The 19,244-nt window shown below is 34.5% G+C and overlaps 1 protein-coding gene across 4 annotated transcripts in view; it reads right to left on the minus strand.

Moving 5' to 3' along the window:
• Positions 1 to 510: 510 nt before the first annotated feature.
• Positions 511 to 19,244, minus strand: part of LOC150096189 (uncharacterized) — a 47,706-nt gene continuing 28,972 nt past the window's right edge. For 3 of the 4 annotated variants that reach the window (XM_090409289.1, XM_090409286.1, XM_090409288.1), the window contains exons 6-7: positions 18,967 to 19,007; positions 7,238 to 7,415 (exon numbers count right to left, since the gene is read on the minus strand). In XM_090409289.1, the coding sequence (XP_090265415.1) occupies positions 18,985 to 19,007 (23 nt within the window). In that variant the 3' untranslated portion in view covers positions 7,238 to 7,415; positions 18,967 to 18,984. Of the gene's footprint in view, positions 833 to 7,237; positions 7,416 to 18,966; positions 19,008 to 19,244 lie in introns of those variants that run through there. The other variant, XM_090409287.1, reaches the window with a different exon arrangement.

Raw genomic sequence — 19,244 nt, forward strand, 5'->3', positions numbered from 1 at the left:
TTAGGAATAAGGTAGCCATACTACCACCTTAGATTAGTAGAGCTATTATAAAGTGTTATGGCCACTTCAATAGGATAAGTGAGGAAAAGTTAGCAAAACAACGGTTTGATGACAAGATGGCAGGAAAGAAACCCAGAGGTAGATCTAGTTGAATTGAGTAGGTCAGAAATGTTAGAAGCACGAAATTTTACACATTGGAGAGCTAACAAGTAACAAACTGATTTTTAGAAAAAATTTGTGAAAAACTGTAGATAGGGGATTAATAATAATAATGTAAACGTGGTCGTGTAGTGCTGTCGTAGTAACGTGAACACACCTTGAGGGTACATATCAGGAAATTGATAGTGATGGAATATGGCTATTCCATTCTATCCTGTCATCTATTTCTGTTCCAGTAACAATAGGCAGCGATGCCTATGTTTCTGGTACGTATTGTTCCATGCAGTGATATGACAATTATTCTTATACGGGATTTATACCGTATATTGGGAATAATCTGTTCACAATATACAATTCTGATTTAGATTCGATGTTATGTGACGGGGATGCTCAGTTTTATAGATTCAACCTATTTATTTATTTAAAGTATTATTTAAAGTGTTACTCATCACCATATTTATGGTGATGTGTAACACTCTAATCTATGCATTTCCTGGAATATTTCTTCATCTTTAAACCTATTCAGCTTTAAATCAAACCAAAAATATAAAAAATGAATTTCCTGTTATTATCACGTTTGTGTTACAAAGTCCAGATAAACTCTTCTAGACGCCTTTATCATGGCAACAGTTTACCGTCCGGAAGAATCTTCCTAGGCGTTCCTCATGTTGTGCTAAATAGTAATAAATAAAATAAAATAATAATTAAGGTCAGTTAATTTGTCGTTATGGAAATATTTTTTGCAATAAATTACGTTAAGGCCTAATTTGTTGTTATACATAAGAATTACGACTTTATCGGGATGAATGAAAATTTAACAGTTTTTCTGCTATTTTTAGCCGTTACCTACATGCAGATGGCGTTATATAAAGAACGATGGCTGTTTAATTTTTTTTTCGTATCACATAGCCAGGTTATTATTCCAAACTGATTCTCAGAATTTTTTTTCTTTTGTGTGTGTGTGTGTGTGTGTGTGTGTGTGTGTGTGTGTGTGTGTGTGTGTGTGTGTGTGTGTGTGTGTGTGTGTGTGTGTGTGTGTGTGTGTTACGTTGTTCCGAAATCCTTCTATAGATACCAAAAGTGGAAATTTTCAATCCACTTCAGGAATCTAATTAGCGAAGTAATGGTCTCACACTGAGTTATGATATTCATACCGTCTAAAACCAATTAAAAGCGTTCATACCTGCAGGGATTTGAATCCCGTCCTCATGGTTCAGAACAGATCAGGTAACCTATCGGATAATAAGGCCGAGTTATATGTTAGGTGGGAACTCAACAAATTCCTTTCTTGGCCGTAAATCAAATCAGAACAAATCATTTTTGTTGCCTCGCTGTGCATGTTATGATATCGCATCTAGTTGACGTCACGATTTGAACTAGCATATGCGGTGAATGGGGGATGAAGCCGCTCAATTCAATAAGCATATTTCAGTTATATTTCTAATTCTGAATCATTTCAGAATTAGAAAGCAGTTACGTGGAAAACAAGAGTAGAAATTTGGAGTAAAACAGTACAAGTTGTGCAAACGAACAAGAGCAGTAGCTTACATGGAGATCTCTAGAAGAAGCAGACTTGGATTAGGTGATGGTGTGGGTTACCAAAAGGAAAGCTGAAAGTATAGTTTACAGGATGCCTATTTCAGAATAGATCAAGATATTCAGAGCTGGAGAGGATTAGCAGAGAAATCAGATTACTGTTGTTGAACGAAGTTTTTCTTTTTTTTTTTTTTCATTTTAGGAAAGAAACCAATATGAATTGGATTTGGGTGATTATTTTAGTGGAATATGCTGCATATTCCTTCCATAATGCCATTTGCACTTATTTTTGTTTCTAAAAAGAAGGTTCTTTTTATTAAAGTAATTTTCCCTTGAAATATATATAGTCATTTAACTCTACTCTAATTTTTCAGGTCTTGTACACATTCCTCCACTTCATCAAATGGCACTTCTTTTTTATATTCTTATTTATATGCCGAATGTTTTTCTCATTGTTTGTATAGAATTTAGACTCGAAATTACATCTCTAAGAGATTCAGAATCCAAGACAATCTTAAAACTAATGTAAATAACTATTTGGGAACATTGATCAAGTGTAAACGGATAAGTATTTTAATACCGACTAGATTCACCAAACTTAAGCTGTTGGCATCGTCAGGGTACAAGCACTGAGGTTAAAACATATCACAAAATAGATCTTAACTGTAAATTCTAAAAATTATAGTTACAAACTAAAATAGCATTAAACGGGAATAATACACGAATCGCGGGTACATGATTTACTAGTTGTTGCTAAGGAACTTTCTATAGTTAGCATTAAAGTTCGTTTGTTGTGTGTTCAGAGATCTAATTAGGGTTTTCCATATCCCTGACAGCATTAAACCTTGGTTCCTGTTAAGGTTATCTGTAGTGCTTGCTACTGTGGCTGCTTCGTTGAACATTCGACAGTGGTAGTCTTCTTCTATGTAAGGGGTACAACTTTTGTCCCACTCAATGATGTGGTTTGTTATGGAGAAATGTGATGACAGGCCTGATATATCTTGTGTGTTGTTTTTAACATAACCAATGTGTTCCATCTGTCTAATCTCGAGGCTTCTCGAAGTCTGGACGATGTAACTTGAACCACACGAGCATGGGATATCGTAGACGCCAGCACACTTATAGAAAGGATGGGTACCTTTCTATTAGTTTAGCGAGATTAGCGAGCTTGTTTGAGATACTGCTCACATACTGAATGGCGATTGTTGTAATATATTGAGTGTCTTCTCCTTCTCTTTGTGGTGGCTCGGAGAAAAGGATTTTGTTGACGAGTCTTTGTGGGTATCCATTCAAGGCGAGATTATTAGATATCAATGTTAATTCATCTTGGAGATCCTTTTCATCTGTTGTAATGCGGACAGCTTTTTTCTTTAGTATGTGTACCATGCTGAGTTTGTGAGAAATGTGGTGTGAGGAACTGAAATTTAGATAACGTCCTGTATTCGTAATCTTTCGTAATTCGTAAGAGTATTAAGCAACTTTTAATCTGAGATCATTTGCTATGTGTGGTGATAATAATGAGATTGCTTTGTCCAAACTGTAGATGAAATCTACTTTTGGTATCTGTTCAGGTGTTATAGCATAGTTGAAACCTTTTTTGAGGATGGCGATTTCAGGTTTGGTTAAAACGTGATCCGATAATTTAAGAATTGAATTTGAATTAAGAATTAACCTAATTTATTTTCTCAATAAAATCAACTCCTTTCATCATTCTATTAAATTTAGTCTAAAACTTGAAAAAGACAAACAACTACCGTTCTTAGACATCTTATTGAGAAGCAAGATAATGGCGTTATTAACCTATCAGTCTACAGGAAACCTAAGAATACAGGACGTTATCTACATTTCAGCTCCTCACACCACATTTCTCACAAACTCAGCATAGTACACATACTAAAAAAAAAAGCTGTCCGCATTACAACAGATGAAAATGACCTCCAAGATGAATTAAAATTGATATCTAATAACCTCGCCTTGAATGGCTACCCACTACGTTGTTTTGTTGACGAGTCTTAGTCAACAAAACAACTTCTTAGTCAACTTCTAATTTTAGTCAATTTCTCGTTTTGTTGACGAGCCTTAGTCAACTTTTGTTGACTAAGAATCGTCAACAAAATCCTTTTCTCTGAGCTACCACAAAGAGAACGAGAAGACACTCAATATATTACAACAATCGCCATTCAGTATGTGAGCAGTATCTCAAACAAGCTCGCTAATCTCCTCAAACCACATAAAATAAGAGTGACATTCAAACCTATAGAAACAATTCGTAAACTACTACGATCTCCAAAAGATACCCATCCTTTCTATAAGTATGCTGGAGTCTACAATATTCCATGCTCGTGTGGTTCAAGTTACATTGGTCAGACTTCGAGAAGTCTCGAGATTAGACAGATGGAACACATTGGTCATGTTAAAAACAGCTGACAAGATATATCAGGCCTGTCATCACATTTCTTCATAACAAACCTCATCATTGAGTGGGACAAAAGTTGTACCCCTTACATAGAAGAAGACTACCACTCTCGAATGTTTAAAGAAGCAGCCACAGTAGCACGCACTACAGATAACCTTAACAGTTTAATACTTCCAGAAATATGGAAAACCCTAATTAGATCTCTGAACACACAAGAAATGAACTTTAATGCTAACTATAGAACGTTCCTTAGCAACAACTAGTAAATCATGTACACGAGATCCGTGTATTACTCACCTTCAATGCTATTTTAGTTTGTAACTATAATTTTTAGAATTTACAGTTAAGATCTATTTTGTGATATGTTTTAACCTCATTGCTTGTACCCTGACGATGCCAACAGCTTACATTTGGTGAAACTAGTCGGTATTAAAATGGTTATCCGTTTACACAATCTTAAAACGTTTAGATTTAACCCATTATTTAAAATTTGTTCTTAAGAGAAATAATGTAAGTATCTCATAATCCTTCGCTTTCTATAAAGTTTCCTACCACGCACTTTCAAATTTCACTTTCAGCTACTGATTGTTTTACTCTCACTGACTCACTCTGCTCTGCGTTCTATCCGACAGATGTCACTTTTCTATTGTGTGTCCACTTTAATGATACTTCGAACGTTGATTACCTTAACTACTAAGTTTAGTTTCGCCGATCTTCTCAAAACCTGTTAAGATGTTTATCAGTTGGTCCGTATTTCAATGTACTTAAATTGACGTTCAAACTTGCTAACGATTCGTCTTAATTTTCTTTCTTGTTCATCCTTGTTACGTCACCTAACTGGTATGTTGATCGTCGTTTTCCAAAAAGTAATTCATTTGATTTAATGGACAAATTTTAATATTTTTTGTAGTTATCAATCCTTATTCTGCTAGTGTGCTGCGTTGTTTTTCTAACTTTTTCTAAACTTTATTAAGTAATATAAGAATATTATGAACAGCAATGAATTCGAAGAATGAAACCTGTTGAGCACGTTTAAAAATTTATAAGTAGAATAATAAGGTTGATCAACGAAAATTAAGTGGTTAACCTTCAGCAAAATGAACGTTTTTGCTAATTTTATTGTAATAATCTACTTCAAATTCCTGTTCTTTATCTTTATCAGACAGTTAATCACACCTCTTTAATAAGAAACCGTCATTTGTGTTCAAACAAGAAAAATGTTATACATCATCTTATTATCTTATTTATTTCGATGATTCACATGAATATCTTCCTTGCACAAGTAATGGTGGCAGCGATATACATCTCACTCTTCACACTGAATGAGCTTTCAGTTCAAAAGTATGAAATCATAACTTGAAAAACATGTTAAATGAGAGAAAAAAAAACGTGACTATTTTGTATAATTTCACTGATGACTTTCGTCCAATGCTTTATATATTGCACATGTATTTCATCACCGGGTGTGAGACCACCCAGTGTCATGAGATGCTTTCTAAAAGTTCCATATTGGTCTCGTCTCTAGATTATCTAACGATTAGTTCATTCACACAGACCACTAACATAGTATGAATCAGCTCTCTCTCTCTCTCTCTCTCTCTCTCTCTCTCTCTCTCTCTCTCTCTCTCTCTCTCTCTCTCTCGTCCATAACTACAAAAAAGCAATAATGCCTTTATAAACTCGCCTTACTCACCAGAAAATAATGCAATTAATTTTCAGTGTAGCTTAATACGCACAACTTGGATGTCTTTTCAAAAGTTGCATTCATATTATTCGTATGTGCGAGAAGTAAGGAAGGTACATTGTTTCTACAGTATTATGCAACAAAAACTGTTTTAATCTTGTTTATGGAAGAGTCCGCAAACAGCAGTACAAATGTTTCATTTTATGTCTCAAAATGTGAAGCTAGGAATTCTAAAAAAAAAAAATAGAAATCCTCTCCTAAAGCTACTCCGTTTCTATTGTTGAAGATGAACAGTCCGGGTTATTGTGCAGATAAATTCAAATTTCTAACAAGATCGTTGATTTCCTGTCTTTTAATTACGTGAAGATTAAAGACAACATCATAGATCCTTTCATTTGAGAATCATAACTTCTTATCCACACGGGAATTAGAAATTTCATCATCAGGGCATTCCTCAACATCTTGTAACGATAGTGGAGTAGGTAGTAAAATCTTTAAATAATACATCACTGGTCTTTAGAAAGGCTGTAAGTTTGTCGACGATGTCAAATGCTTGTTTTTCATAGAAACTCCAGTCATATATAGTTAAAGAGGAGTCTCAATCTGTTACATGATGTTTAGTTCTCTCGAAATCCTTAGAGCTCGCATACTTTACTTCGCCTACAGTTCTAAATGTAAAATTCAATGTTAATTAAAACGTTTACATTTTGCTGGTGGGAATTCGTCAATAACACAATCAATTCAAACAAACGACGGATACAAGACATCTGAACTCAAGTAGAACGCTAACAAAATTACGTCTTCAGTATTTCTTATGTAAGCCAGGTTAAAAGGCATTCAAGTACATATCGATACCATCATCTGTTCGCATTTAATTATCGCTACATGCCGGATGAAAACCACAGCGGCTATCAAATTGATTTTGGAGAAACAACTTACAGCTCTTAACTTACTCATCGTACAATATTCATACAGCTAATGATAAACGAAGTCTGCTAAAAGATAATGCCATATACTGTTTTAAAAGCAGAATTTCTTGTGCGTATAATATGCAAAAGCAAGAAACCTGAATTCTATAGATCAATATTTCAGACATAAGAAAAATTAGCTTACGACATTTCTAGATAGCAAAGATAGATTAACAACTTTCCAGTTTTTAAGGAGTATAATTTTGAAGATAATCATTTACGTTATACATGCTAATTTGTTTAAATATTTTAATTGAGCTTGTCAATATTAACTCTTTTCTATATTTTCAATGTATTCAACAGTGCAATATTGTTTGACGTTTTAATTCATCGGTTTATCTTCAGTTGCAGTCTAATAAGTAGGTTTTAAAATTGTTATTATTATTATCATTCATCGTTGTATAAATCTCTAGTTTAAAGTATATATCATTACTGACCATATAAAGTCAAAGAATAACTTCACAACCAACTTCGATTATTTGTGAATTATTTATTGTCCTGTTGTATTACATGATATTATACTTCAGGAATTTTTGAATTATCATCCTGAAACATTTTAAGAGGTTGTTTCTAAATTTGTTGAATCTACATCTTCGTTAGTCAGCCTCTTCAAGCTATAGTACTTTAAGATATCCTAAAGATCCATCAGTTTCTGAAAAAACGGGGATGATAATGCAGACAACGATATTAGGAAATTAAACTGACATCAGAGAAACATAAACACTGTTTCCTTAAAGGATGACATGCAAAATGTAATTCGCGCATTAATTCATCATGTTACCAAACTAGCTATCGCTGAGCTTAATATACAAACAGTAGTCAATATGAACGTCATCAAAGTGCAAAAGAAATACATTCGGGAAATTGAGTATTAAATACAAAAACTGGAATAATAAGAAATACCATTGATTCATTTAATTTACGATAATGAAAATTTGAATATTTTTTCAGAGTAACCAGAATAAATAATTAAATTCTATTTTAGTTACTTAGCCAACTTTAAAAATGTAGTTTTATGCTGTTTCATTGAGGCATAACAATGGTTAAAAGTACTTAAACTGTCTCCTAGTCGCTTCTGAAAATTAAATATTGTATATTCATTAGAAACAAAAATAATAATGTCAAAAAGCGGCATTGCTATTTTGCTTCATAACGAATAATGTCAATCACTTATTTTGTTTTGTTGAACAAAAATAATTTTGTTTTAACGAATAAATTCAAAAGTTTTTAACAATCAAAGTGCTGTGTAATTTAAACAGGAATTATACAAAAAGGGTTAAACTTGGATTGTAATGGGACGATTAATTTCGGATGCATTATATTGCCCAATGTATTTCAAAGTGTTATAAACTATCATTAATGGTGAACTTTGTTTTCTTGGATGATAATCTGTTGAAAGCTAAATTTACCTTCTGTATAGAGCTTGAATATTAGTCATGGCGCTCTATGCGCTTAGTCGTCTTTGCGTAAATACAATCATAAGGAAGTAACCTACAACGACAGAGCAACTAAATCTCTGAAGTTAGTGTCTTCTTCTTTGAGTGCCATCTCCTATCGGAGGTCGGCGACCATTTTGGAAAATTTTGAGCAATTCTCAGCTATTCTGAGCAGTCTCTCAGAGTTCATACCAGTCCACTGTCTGATAGCTGCCAGCCAAGATTTTCTTCGTCTTGCTTGTCCTCTTCTTCCATTTATCTTCCCTTTTATAATCAATTGAAGTATCTTATATTTTTCATTACGAAGTAGGTGACCAAGATATGCAGTTTTCCTTCTTTTTATGGTATCTAAAAGTTCGCGTGTTTTCCCCATTTGTTCCAGTACTTCCTGATTGGACGTTTTTGCTATCCATGGGATTTTTAACATTCGTCTGTATAACCACATCTCAAAGGCTTCAAGTCTTTTTATTGATGTTGTCTTCAAGGTCCAAGTTTCTGCACCGTACAGCAGTATGTATGGTCTGTACCATACATAGCATTCAACCATGCGTACTCTAAGCTCTAAGTTTAAACTGCGGTTACACAGTGTTGATTTCATCAAGAAAAAATTTTTTCTTGCCATTTCAATTCTAACTTTTATTTCCATTTCTGGATTGCAATCTTCATTTAACCAGCATCCGAGATATTTAAACTTTGCTACTCTTTCTATTTGTTTCCTATTTAAAGAAAGTGCTAAATTAAGAATTGGTTTCTTACTTATGACCATGAATTTAGTTTTGGTGATATTTATTTTTAATCCCATTTTTTCACTCTCTGCATTTATTAGTTCCAAAAGATTTTGAAGATCCTGAATATTGTCAGCCAGAAGAGCTGTATCATCGGCATATCGGATGTTACTGATGATGATCCTTTCTTCCTTCCAAGACTTTTTGAAATATGGCTTCTGAGTAGATGTTAAAAAGAAGAGGTGACAGCACACATCCTTGCCTTACTCCTCGTTTGATGTTAATGGAGTCTGTAATAATGTCATCAACTTAAACAGATGCCTTTTGGTTCCAATATAAGTTTTCAATGATCCTGATGTCTTTACCATCTAATCCAATTCTTTTTAATAGTACAATCATTTTAGGATGTTGGACTTTGTCAAATGCTTTCTCGAAGTCGATGAAGCAAATGAATATTACCTTGTTTTGGTCAACACATTTTTGAAATAAGATCTGAGAACAGAAAAGGGCCTCTCTTGTTCTCAAGCCATTTCTAATGCCGAATTGGGTATTACTGATGGTGTCTTCACATTTTCTGTATATTCTTTTTTGAATTATTTTCAGAAACATTTTGAGAACGTGACTCATTAGGCTGATCATTCTATAGTCATTACAAATTTTCGCATTTACTTTTTTAGGTAGCATGATGAAGGTCGACTGTAACCAGTCTTGAGGGATTATGCCTGTATCATAGATCTAATTAAATAGCTTTACTGATATGTTAATGTTGCCACCTTCTAATAACTTTACTATTTCTGCTGGTATTCTATCTGGTCCTATGGCTTTACCATTTTTAGCTAAGTTTAATGCATATTCTACCTCTGATTTTAGAATGCATGGACCTTCCATATGTTCATAAGTATTTTCTGGGTTCTGTCTGTTATCAGTAAAGAGTTCTATATATTTAACCCATTCTTGTATTTTGTCATCCTTTTTGGATATAATTTCTCCCTTTTTGTTTCGAAGGATACAGAATTGTTTTTTCTTATATATACCTGAGGTCTCTTTCATCTTTTTGTGTAGATTAAAATTGTCATGTTAGTGTATTATACCTATTAAGTGCCTTCGCACTTTCTGCTGATTTGAACTATTTTGCTGAGTGCAAAATTAATTTCTGGATATGAATACGGTTTGGCTTCTTCCCGACACCACCAGGTGGTGAGCTTAGAACTTACATTTTAAAATAAAATGAAAATAATAACCCTTAAATAAAATTAATTTTTATCAGTTTATTATCATTCCCATCACGTATTCAAGATATTTATATTATACAATACAAGTTGTACAATTCAACGTACAATTTTATACAATACAGTTCAAGTATTACTATCATTTTCTGTTGGTAATTACACTTATTTTAGGCTATTTATTTTGTTATAGTTAATAAAATTTTTCTTATATATACAAATAGAGTAAAATACATTTCGGATAGTTTGTGTAGTTTATAATAAGTTACTGGTTTTAGTGATAAAGTAAATTAGTTTATGTATTTATGCGTAACCAAGCGCCGGTAGCCATACTGGTTACTAAAGAATTATATTAGTTCGAAACAGTCACTGCGAGTCCACTGACCTTATCTATGAGGGCTCACCTTACACGGTTTGATTTGATGTACATGTTAATATATTACTCTCCTTAGTGAATGAACTAATTAGTATATTGGTACCTTAATTAGATATGATATGTGAGTTATAATAATCCCTTATACTATACGTTTAAAGTAATTGTCAACATTCTTTAGTCCCATGAGGTAGTCTCTCAATCTTTTTCTAAATGTAGAAGATGAGGTTATAGATTTGATTTCATTTGGGAGTTGATTGTAGCTTCTTGTCGCTAGGTATTCGAAGAATTTATGAAACATTTCTTTGTTAGCCTTGTGTACTACCAGCATGTTCTGGCCGCAGCGTAATCCATAGTCTACCTTATATACCAAGAAACTTTCAGAGTTCTTTTTTTCACATAATAGACAACCACAGAGATATAGTTTCTGTAGTGACAGAATATTATGAATGACAAACAGATCGCTGGTTCAATTTGCGAAGTCAGTAGTGGTTATGGCTCTAATTATTCTGTTTTGTATTCGTATTAATGGAAGCAGATTGTTGTGATAATCTCCACCCCCTACAAGTGATGCCATATTGCAGTGAGGAATTTACCCAGGAACAGTATAAGCATCTTAAGATCGCTGCGTTTACAATTTTTTTTTAATAATATATTCAGCTAATTATGAACCTAAAGTTATTTGTTAAGAAAGTAGTGTGGGAGTTCCACTTCAGATTTCTGTCAATATGAAGGCCCAAATACTTGACTGACATTTTTTTTTTTTTTTGATTAAGCTACAATTACAACTTAGGATGTCACTACATTTCCTTTCATGCCATTTTATGGTTATATCGTGGTCTAGCTTATCTGTTAACGTGAAGTACATGTCTCGTTTTTATCTGTATTAATTTTAACTCCATTATTGCTAAACCATTTATTTAGTTTTAACATATCACGATTAATCCGATTTTTCCGTTTGTATTTACATTGATCATTAACATATATTATAAATAGGATGGGTCCTAGTACCGACCCTTGCGGGAGTCCGTATTTTATTTTTTTTGTTGCGCTTTTAAATGTGCCGTAGCTGGTATATTGTTTTCTGTTATTCAGATAAGATCTGAACCAGTCATTAGTAATTCCTCTAATGCCATATTTAAACATTTTCAGTAGCAATGAGTCATGATGAACACAGTCTAACACCTTAGATATATCGAGGAAAACGACTGCTGTGGGCATTCCTTTATTTATTCTGCTACAGACCGTTTTATGAAACTCCAATAGCGCATTTTCGGTGTTGTATCCAGATCTAAACCCATATTTAGTTGCATAAAAGGATATGGTATTTAAATATCTATTTAAGGATTTTTTTTGTTTTTTTTTTTAATTAGAATTTCAATAATCTTTGAGATTGTGGATAGTATAGATATTGGTCTGTAATTTTTTATTTCATTTCTGTTACTTCCTTTAAATAGCGGTACAACTGAAGCAGCCTTTAAATGTTCTATAAATTTACCGTGTTAGAAGGATTTATTAATGATATTTATAGATAACTGTAATTTGTGTTTATTGATAATGTTAATTTTTAGACATTTATATTGTCACGTCCCATTTTTCCGCCTCTTTTAAAATCCGACTACTACACTCTTTCGCTCATCTTCGTTTACTGCATATAGATACATACATGGAATTCTTAATCCACTGAAGGTGACTCACGTACTTTGTACTTTCTGCAGGGTCGAAATCACAACTACCATGTTTGTAAGATGGTTGTTCATTTTGTTGAGTACATCGGTGATGTCATTTCCCTCTGGGAATTCGCATGTCTTCTGCTTTGCGTTGCATATTATTATTATTATTATTATTATTATTATTATTATTATTATTATTATTATTATTATTATTATGGGCGACTCCAAGGAGTCCTTAGACTCATCGAGGGAGGCCCTAAACATGATGTCCACACAACTATTCGACATTCTCAGAGTATCTATCATATCTTGCCTTGAACTCATTCACTGTCATAGCACCCACAACAGACTCTGGCAGCTTATTCCACTCATTTATTACTCTAAAAGTAAAGAACCGAAATATAACACCCTTGCTAACCACACTCTTGCCCAGCTTCCCCTAGTTCTCCCACCATCAGCCCTGATCTCAAAAATATCCTCTGAATTAATCCTATAGAAATCCTTCAGCAATTTGAATGTCTCAATCACATCTCCCCTTTTCCGCCTATCAACTAATTTCTGCAACCTACAAATCTTCAACCTGTTCTCATAAGATTCATTCCATAGACCTACTATCATCTTGGTCACTCGCCACCTCTCCACCTCCTCCCCATCAAGAAGAAACCTAGGTGACCAAATCTGGGCAGAGTAGTCGAGATGAGGTCTTATCAAGGCTCGGTACAGAGGAACAATAACTTGCTTGTCTCTGCTCGTCTAAGTATTTTTCAGCAACCAAGTGATTTGATGAGCTGATTTAGCCATTTTCGCAATGTGTCCCCTAAACTTCATCTCCCTATCCACCAACACCCTCAAGTCCCTGGCCTCATCAATCTCCTGGAGTGCTGTTCCACCAAAGTGGTATAATGCTGCTAATATTTTCACCCCAAAATGTATAACCTTACATTTTGTAACATTAAATTGACATCATTCTCTTTAGCCCAGGACTCCAATCTATCCAAATCATCCTGCAAGATTTTGACATCTTCTGCATTCATTAGTACCCTACCCAACTTTGCATCATCAGCGAACAAATGAACCGTTCCTCTCAGATCCTTCCCTATATCGTCAATGAACAAATTAAACAGCAGTGGTCCAAGAACAGAACCCTGCGGCAAACCACTAGTCACAGGCAGTCTTTTTGATTCTACTCCTTTATAAATTACTCTCTGATATTTCTCCATCAACCACCCACCTATCCATCTTACCAATCCTATATCCATTCCCATATGTTGCAGTTTACGAATTAGAATTCCATGTAGAATCCTGTCAAAGGCTTTTGCCAGGTCCAGCAGTATCACTGTAAACCCATTACTCTTATTCACTTCAGCAGTCACTGTGTTATAAAACTTGAGCAAGTTACTGAGGCATGATCTAATCTTCACAAAGCCATGCTGTCCCCCGTACAGTATCTCATTTTCATCAATCCATTCGTGTATTTTCCTTTGACTACTTTCTCCAAGCCCTTGACAACGACTCCTGATATGCTGATCGGTCGGTAATTTGCAACAGTAGTCTTGGATCCTCCTTTATGCAGTGGAACTATTTTCTCCTCTTTCCACACCTTCGGGACTAAACCAGACCCGAGACTCAGATTAAACAACATGGTCAAGGGCACTGATAATTCTTTAGCCTCTTCATGTAAAACCCGTGCCGGTATACCATCCAATCCCTCAGATATATTCACATTAAGTTTATGTAATAGACTATTCACCTCCACTTCATTCATCACAATTCCCGTATAAACAAATGGTTCCTTCATTTTTTCAGTGTCGCCACCTGGATGATACACTCTTGCAAGAGTGTATCATCCAGGTGATACACTCTTGCAAAGTGCTCACTCAGTAATTCCACTATATCGAGTGATTCAGTGACCGCCTTACCATCGGCATTCCTTAAATTCATTCTGCCGTATACAGTTTTTTTTTGGGGGTTGCAGCATATTTAAAGACCTTTTTGAGATTCTCTTTAGCTTGCATAGCTAGTTTCCTTTCATAATCCCCTTTTTCTTTTCTTATCACACTCGTTCCCCTTCTGGCCTGGGCTTTATACCTTTCGTGTGCCTGCAGGTCACCTTTTTCTTTAAATTCCCTCCACAGTTGTTTCTTTTTTTGCAGCTCAAGCTTAATTGTGTTATTCATCCATTTAACCCTTACTTGTTTTACTATTCGGACCCTAGGTATACAATCAGCCATAACCTCTTGTAAATGCTCCTTGACCACATCCCATGCTCTATCGACATCCAGCCCTTGCAGTTTTACATGCCATGGCAATGAACCAAGCAATCTTCTAAGCTTGTCATACTTGCCAGCAAGGTAATTCCAGGAAAATTAAATGTACATTTCATTTAATCGAAAGTTACACACCTTTAGCCACCTCCCAGGTGTTTATGATCACTTATGATCACTCTCACCAATAGGTGGCAACATGGTCATATTCATTCAAATTCTCAGATGCTATTACCAGATCAAGCACTCTCAAACCCCTAGTATTTTCAATTACATGCTGTCTCAGATAGTTATCCCTCAATAATTGAATAAAATCCAGTTCCTTCCTCACATGCGTTCTCTCCTCCTCCTTCCAATCAATGTTACCATAGTTGAAATCCCCCACAATAATTACCCTCCTTGTACTCATTTCATCAATTTGCCTATGCATACTATCTCCACCATCTGTTCCATCACCTGTTCTATAGCAGCACCCAACTGTACATTTTGTTCCGTTAGTCTCAATCTCACACCAAATAGCCTCAAATGAGCTCTTTTCACTATCCTGCAATACAACTTCAATTCTCCTTGGCTGCAGTTCATCAGCTATCATCAATAACACTCCTCCCCCGATTTTATTCTTTCTCTCTGTCCCTCCTAAACACACTATTACCTACACATTCTATCCCACTAACTATATCATCTTCCGTCAGCCATGTTTCACCTGTGGCCAGGAAGAGCCAACCAAGGCCAAAAATTCTTCCTTCTTGTTCCTAATACTCCTGGTATTAGTATACATGAAATGCAGAGGTCCCTTTGTCCCACCCCTATTTTGATGCGTTATTTCTAACTGTCCCATTCCGATTACTTGTCTTTAGTACTGGCTCAGGTACATTATATACATTTTTACACTCAACTGTCTCACTGATGTCCGCATATCAACTCCCCCCCCCCCTCCTTGATAGTTCTAGTTTCCCTGGTTCTGCACATCCATTTTCACTTCATTCAGCAACACGTTTTCCAGTCTCCGCACGCCAAATCCATTTAAATGCAGGCCATCCATCTTGTATAAATCCTTTCGCTCATCAAACTCATTCCACATGTCCACGTTAACCAACCTCCATTCTTTACTTTTGTCGTTTATACAAGAAAGATATTTCGATAGGAGATAATGTTCTTTTGCCTGTTTTATTTTTTCCTTTAAGTGTTTAGCGAAATTTTTGTAGTGTTCAAACATTAAATTGTAGGGATTTTTCCTATGCTTATGGTAGATCTTCTCTTTTTTCCTTATATTTTTTAGTTCGTCTATTATCCACTGTGTGTGAACAACCCATTTTTATAGTAAATCTTTTGTGATATTGCGATTTGCTGTTTGCATACTTAATCATTTTGATAAATTCCTCGTATAGCTGATTTGTGTCTAATATGACGGTTTGAGGCAGTTGATAATATTTTAAGTACTTCTAAAATTTATTATAACTGGTGCCAATTTCGAATTTTTTATCTACCTTCACAGCTCATGTCAACGCTATTAGCTATTAGGTAAGGAGAGATTCAACAGTATCGAATAGTGATCTGTTATTTTTCTCAAGTATATTGCAGAGGATATCTCATAGGCCATTTTGTTTCTTATGAATATGTGATCAACACAACTTGCTGCGTTGATCGCTTCTCTCTTATTGCCATCGATGTAAGCAAGAAACCCATGAGTAGATAGCATAGTTTTATATTCTTCAGTTTTACTATTATTTTATAAAGCTCCAAATTTATATTCCCCACTAGTATGACATTGTCATGTTTTAAGGACATTATTGAGCTCATAGAAAAATATAAACTGGGCGATCATGTGCACGATACATAGCAAATTCGAGTATATTCATTACTGTTTCATAAATCATCACAGTTTCAGTACTTTGCATATTTGATTCCAGTTTATGAAAATTAAAAGTATTTTGCCCTGTACAGAATAAATCCGCCTGAAAGACTATAATCACGACAATCATAATATGTGTCGTAATTTGTGAGAGAATAACAATCAACCTCAAGTTGTTTGATCCATATTTCACTGAAGACTAGTACATCTATATATGATTCGATTTCTGTGAAACCTAACATTAAACTATCAAAATTTGACCTTATTGACCCAATGTTCACATGATATGTGTTGAAATTCTTGGATGAGTTTGTAGTAGTGTGAAAAATGTGTTTTACGGAGGTTAGATTATATAGCTTTTTACAGTTACATCAGAATCTAAGCTACTCATGGGGAATCTTAAATCCATTTCGGTGTTCCTTGTTCCAGTTATTCATAGGTAACATTTAGATTTACTGCCTTCTTTGACTGAGTTCGTTGAGATCGTCCGGTGTTTTTATCCGTATCACTTTTGTGTTGTCATTCTTTCTCATGAATATTTTCTCTTACACATACATACCTGCATCCACTTGCTCTCTTTTGTTTTGCTTCATAAAGGAGTTGTTTATTGGTCAAGTGTTCGTTTATGTAGACGGGCACCGGTTTTAACTGTTCATCAAATTGTTGAGCTGTAATCTTGAGTTTTCTTTCTTCCGTAATCCATTTACTTTTAATATTTTTGCTTTCTATTTGAATAATAACTGGCTTGATGTCTTGATGCCTGGTGGGTACTCTGCGGGCGTGCAAAATGTCTTCCCTTTTACTCCATTTATAATTATAATTTATAATTATAAGGCATATTAAACAAATATATTAATACAAAATTATATTTAATTATTTTTTCTAGATTCTTTTACTTATAAAAAGGGGAAAAAATCGCTTGCGTTTTTGTGTCCCTAAATTTATATAATAGTAATAGTTTAATATAGTGAGTGATATGAGAAACATTCAATCTCTTTAAGGGTAAGTACCCTGGTCTGTTTCCTACCGGAGTAGCAGTTTTTTTTTTTTTTTTACCGGAACCTTCATAAAATAAGTTGCATTAGTGTAATAGTAAATTCCGAGAATTCTGAATTTTCCAAACCACACATGTCGTAATACGGAATCTTCAAGCGTTTTTTTTTTAAAAACTTTCCTGCAATTCTATAACAGTTCCCTTCTCTGATACTCTTTTTTGAATTTATACACCGAATCCAATGATTCTACTAATATTAGTTTGAGATTACATAGCACTGCCTGCAATTTGATCTAAATCAGTGAAACTATTCAGACGAACGTCATCATTTGTTTTGTCCTTTGAGCAGTAATTTGTCAATCTTTGAACAACTCAGTCTTTCTTAATGAGAAGTTACTGCATTGAAGTAATCGATTCTGCTTCTACTTTTCTGGTTCGACAAAGATATCTTCGTTGAAAGGTTAGCAAACAGGAACGAGATCGCAGTAGCATCTTTACTGAGTTAAAAACAAAAGGATGCGTCTCTTTTGAATGATTCACATCATAAATTGTGAAAAAGTCCAGAAGACAATGGTAGCTTGGGAACTTCGGAATTTTAGTTTTAGTTAGATAATTCCGCTCCGATGAATTTTCATGGTTTTCAGAATGTAAGACATTAACTATAGAACCTCTAGTTGCCGACTGCTATATGGGTCGTCCCAAAAATGAATATAGGACGTACATGTGCTGTATACTAATCACATGATTTTGACATCATTGTATCTCTAAAGAGACCAAAAGAATTGAGTGAAATTTTGAATAACTGGAGTTGTAATCAGTTTGTCTTTTTGAACTGCCTACCAAAGCAACTAAGAGAATGAAGTCAGTATTTTCTTCTGCTAATTAAGCTGGTTTTAAACACACTTTGCCTATTTTCTTGGATGAAAAATCTCGCAATTTCTGTACCGAGAAAATAACAAACTCCCAGTTAGTTCACAAATGTGCGTACGAGTATTCTGGATCTTAGACGAAAGATATACCCTAAACTTTCCAACCTGATTTAAAGTCCCATGTTGAAACCACCTCGCGACTGCACTAAGAATGGAATAAGTTGCACTGAATGCAAGAAATGCATTTTGCTAAAATGAAAGGCTCCCAATCTAACTCGTATGATTTAAATCCTGCAGGGGAGGGGGGTGGGGGTGGATAGGATTTGTGTACCGTATATTGATACAGCCGTCCGGATAATATATTAAATTAGTATATTACTATTGATTGTAATATATTTGTGGTATTAGAAAAATCAAGTAAGCCGGATTGCCTTGCTGCTCTGCGAACAACCCTAATTTCCAGGAGGAAACCCTTCTCTTCTGTATAAAACCAGGTAACTCACCTGCAGTTGATAAGCATGGATAAAGATTCTTCTCTTCCTAAAAGGGATTCACGCAGTGTTCTTCCGACCGAAGGGATTCATCTATTCTGATAGAGTTACGGAGTCTCTCAAACTAATATCGAAATAGTGTTACCAATCAATAAAATGAAATGGAAATAAAATGTGACCGAATAAGACCATGGAATGGGGGACGACCTGAGAAAATTGATAAATAAAGTACTGCTCAGAAAATTAATACATAAGAAGACGATCTATTGAATGCATGTATTCAAAAATCAAATAACTTACCAGACCATGGATTTAGATCTACACTACCATACTCAGGAAACCTATATGGAAAGAAAAATTAAGCATTAGTGGATATTATTTCAATTGATACAGAACTTTTTCCAGCAAAATAAACTCCATTATAACAGTTTTTATTTCAGCCTATGCATAAAAAGTACACATTTATCATTATTTTAAGGAAAAGAGGTAATTATTTTGAACGTTTGTTGTAAAGCGTTGTTGATATACATAATCCACTGTATATAACATTCTGTTTCTTATTTATTCGTACGATATTC

This window comes from Typopeltis vanoorti, chromosome 19 (assembly GCF_054136105.1).
Source record: "Typopeltis vanoorti isolate ZY-2024b chromosome 19, IOZ_Tvanoo_1.0, whole genome shotgun sequence".
NCBI classification, from domain to species: domain Eukaryota; kingdom Metazoa; phylum Arthropoda; class Arachnida; order Uropygi; family Thelyphonidae; genus Typopeltis; species Typopeltis vanoorti.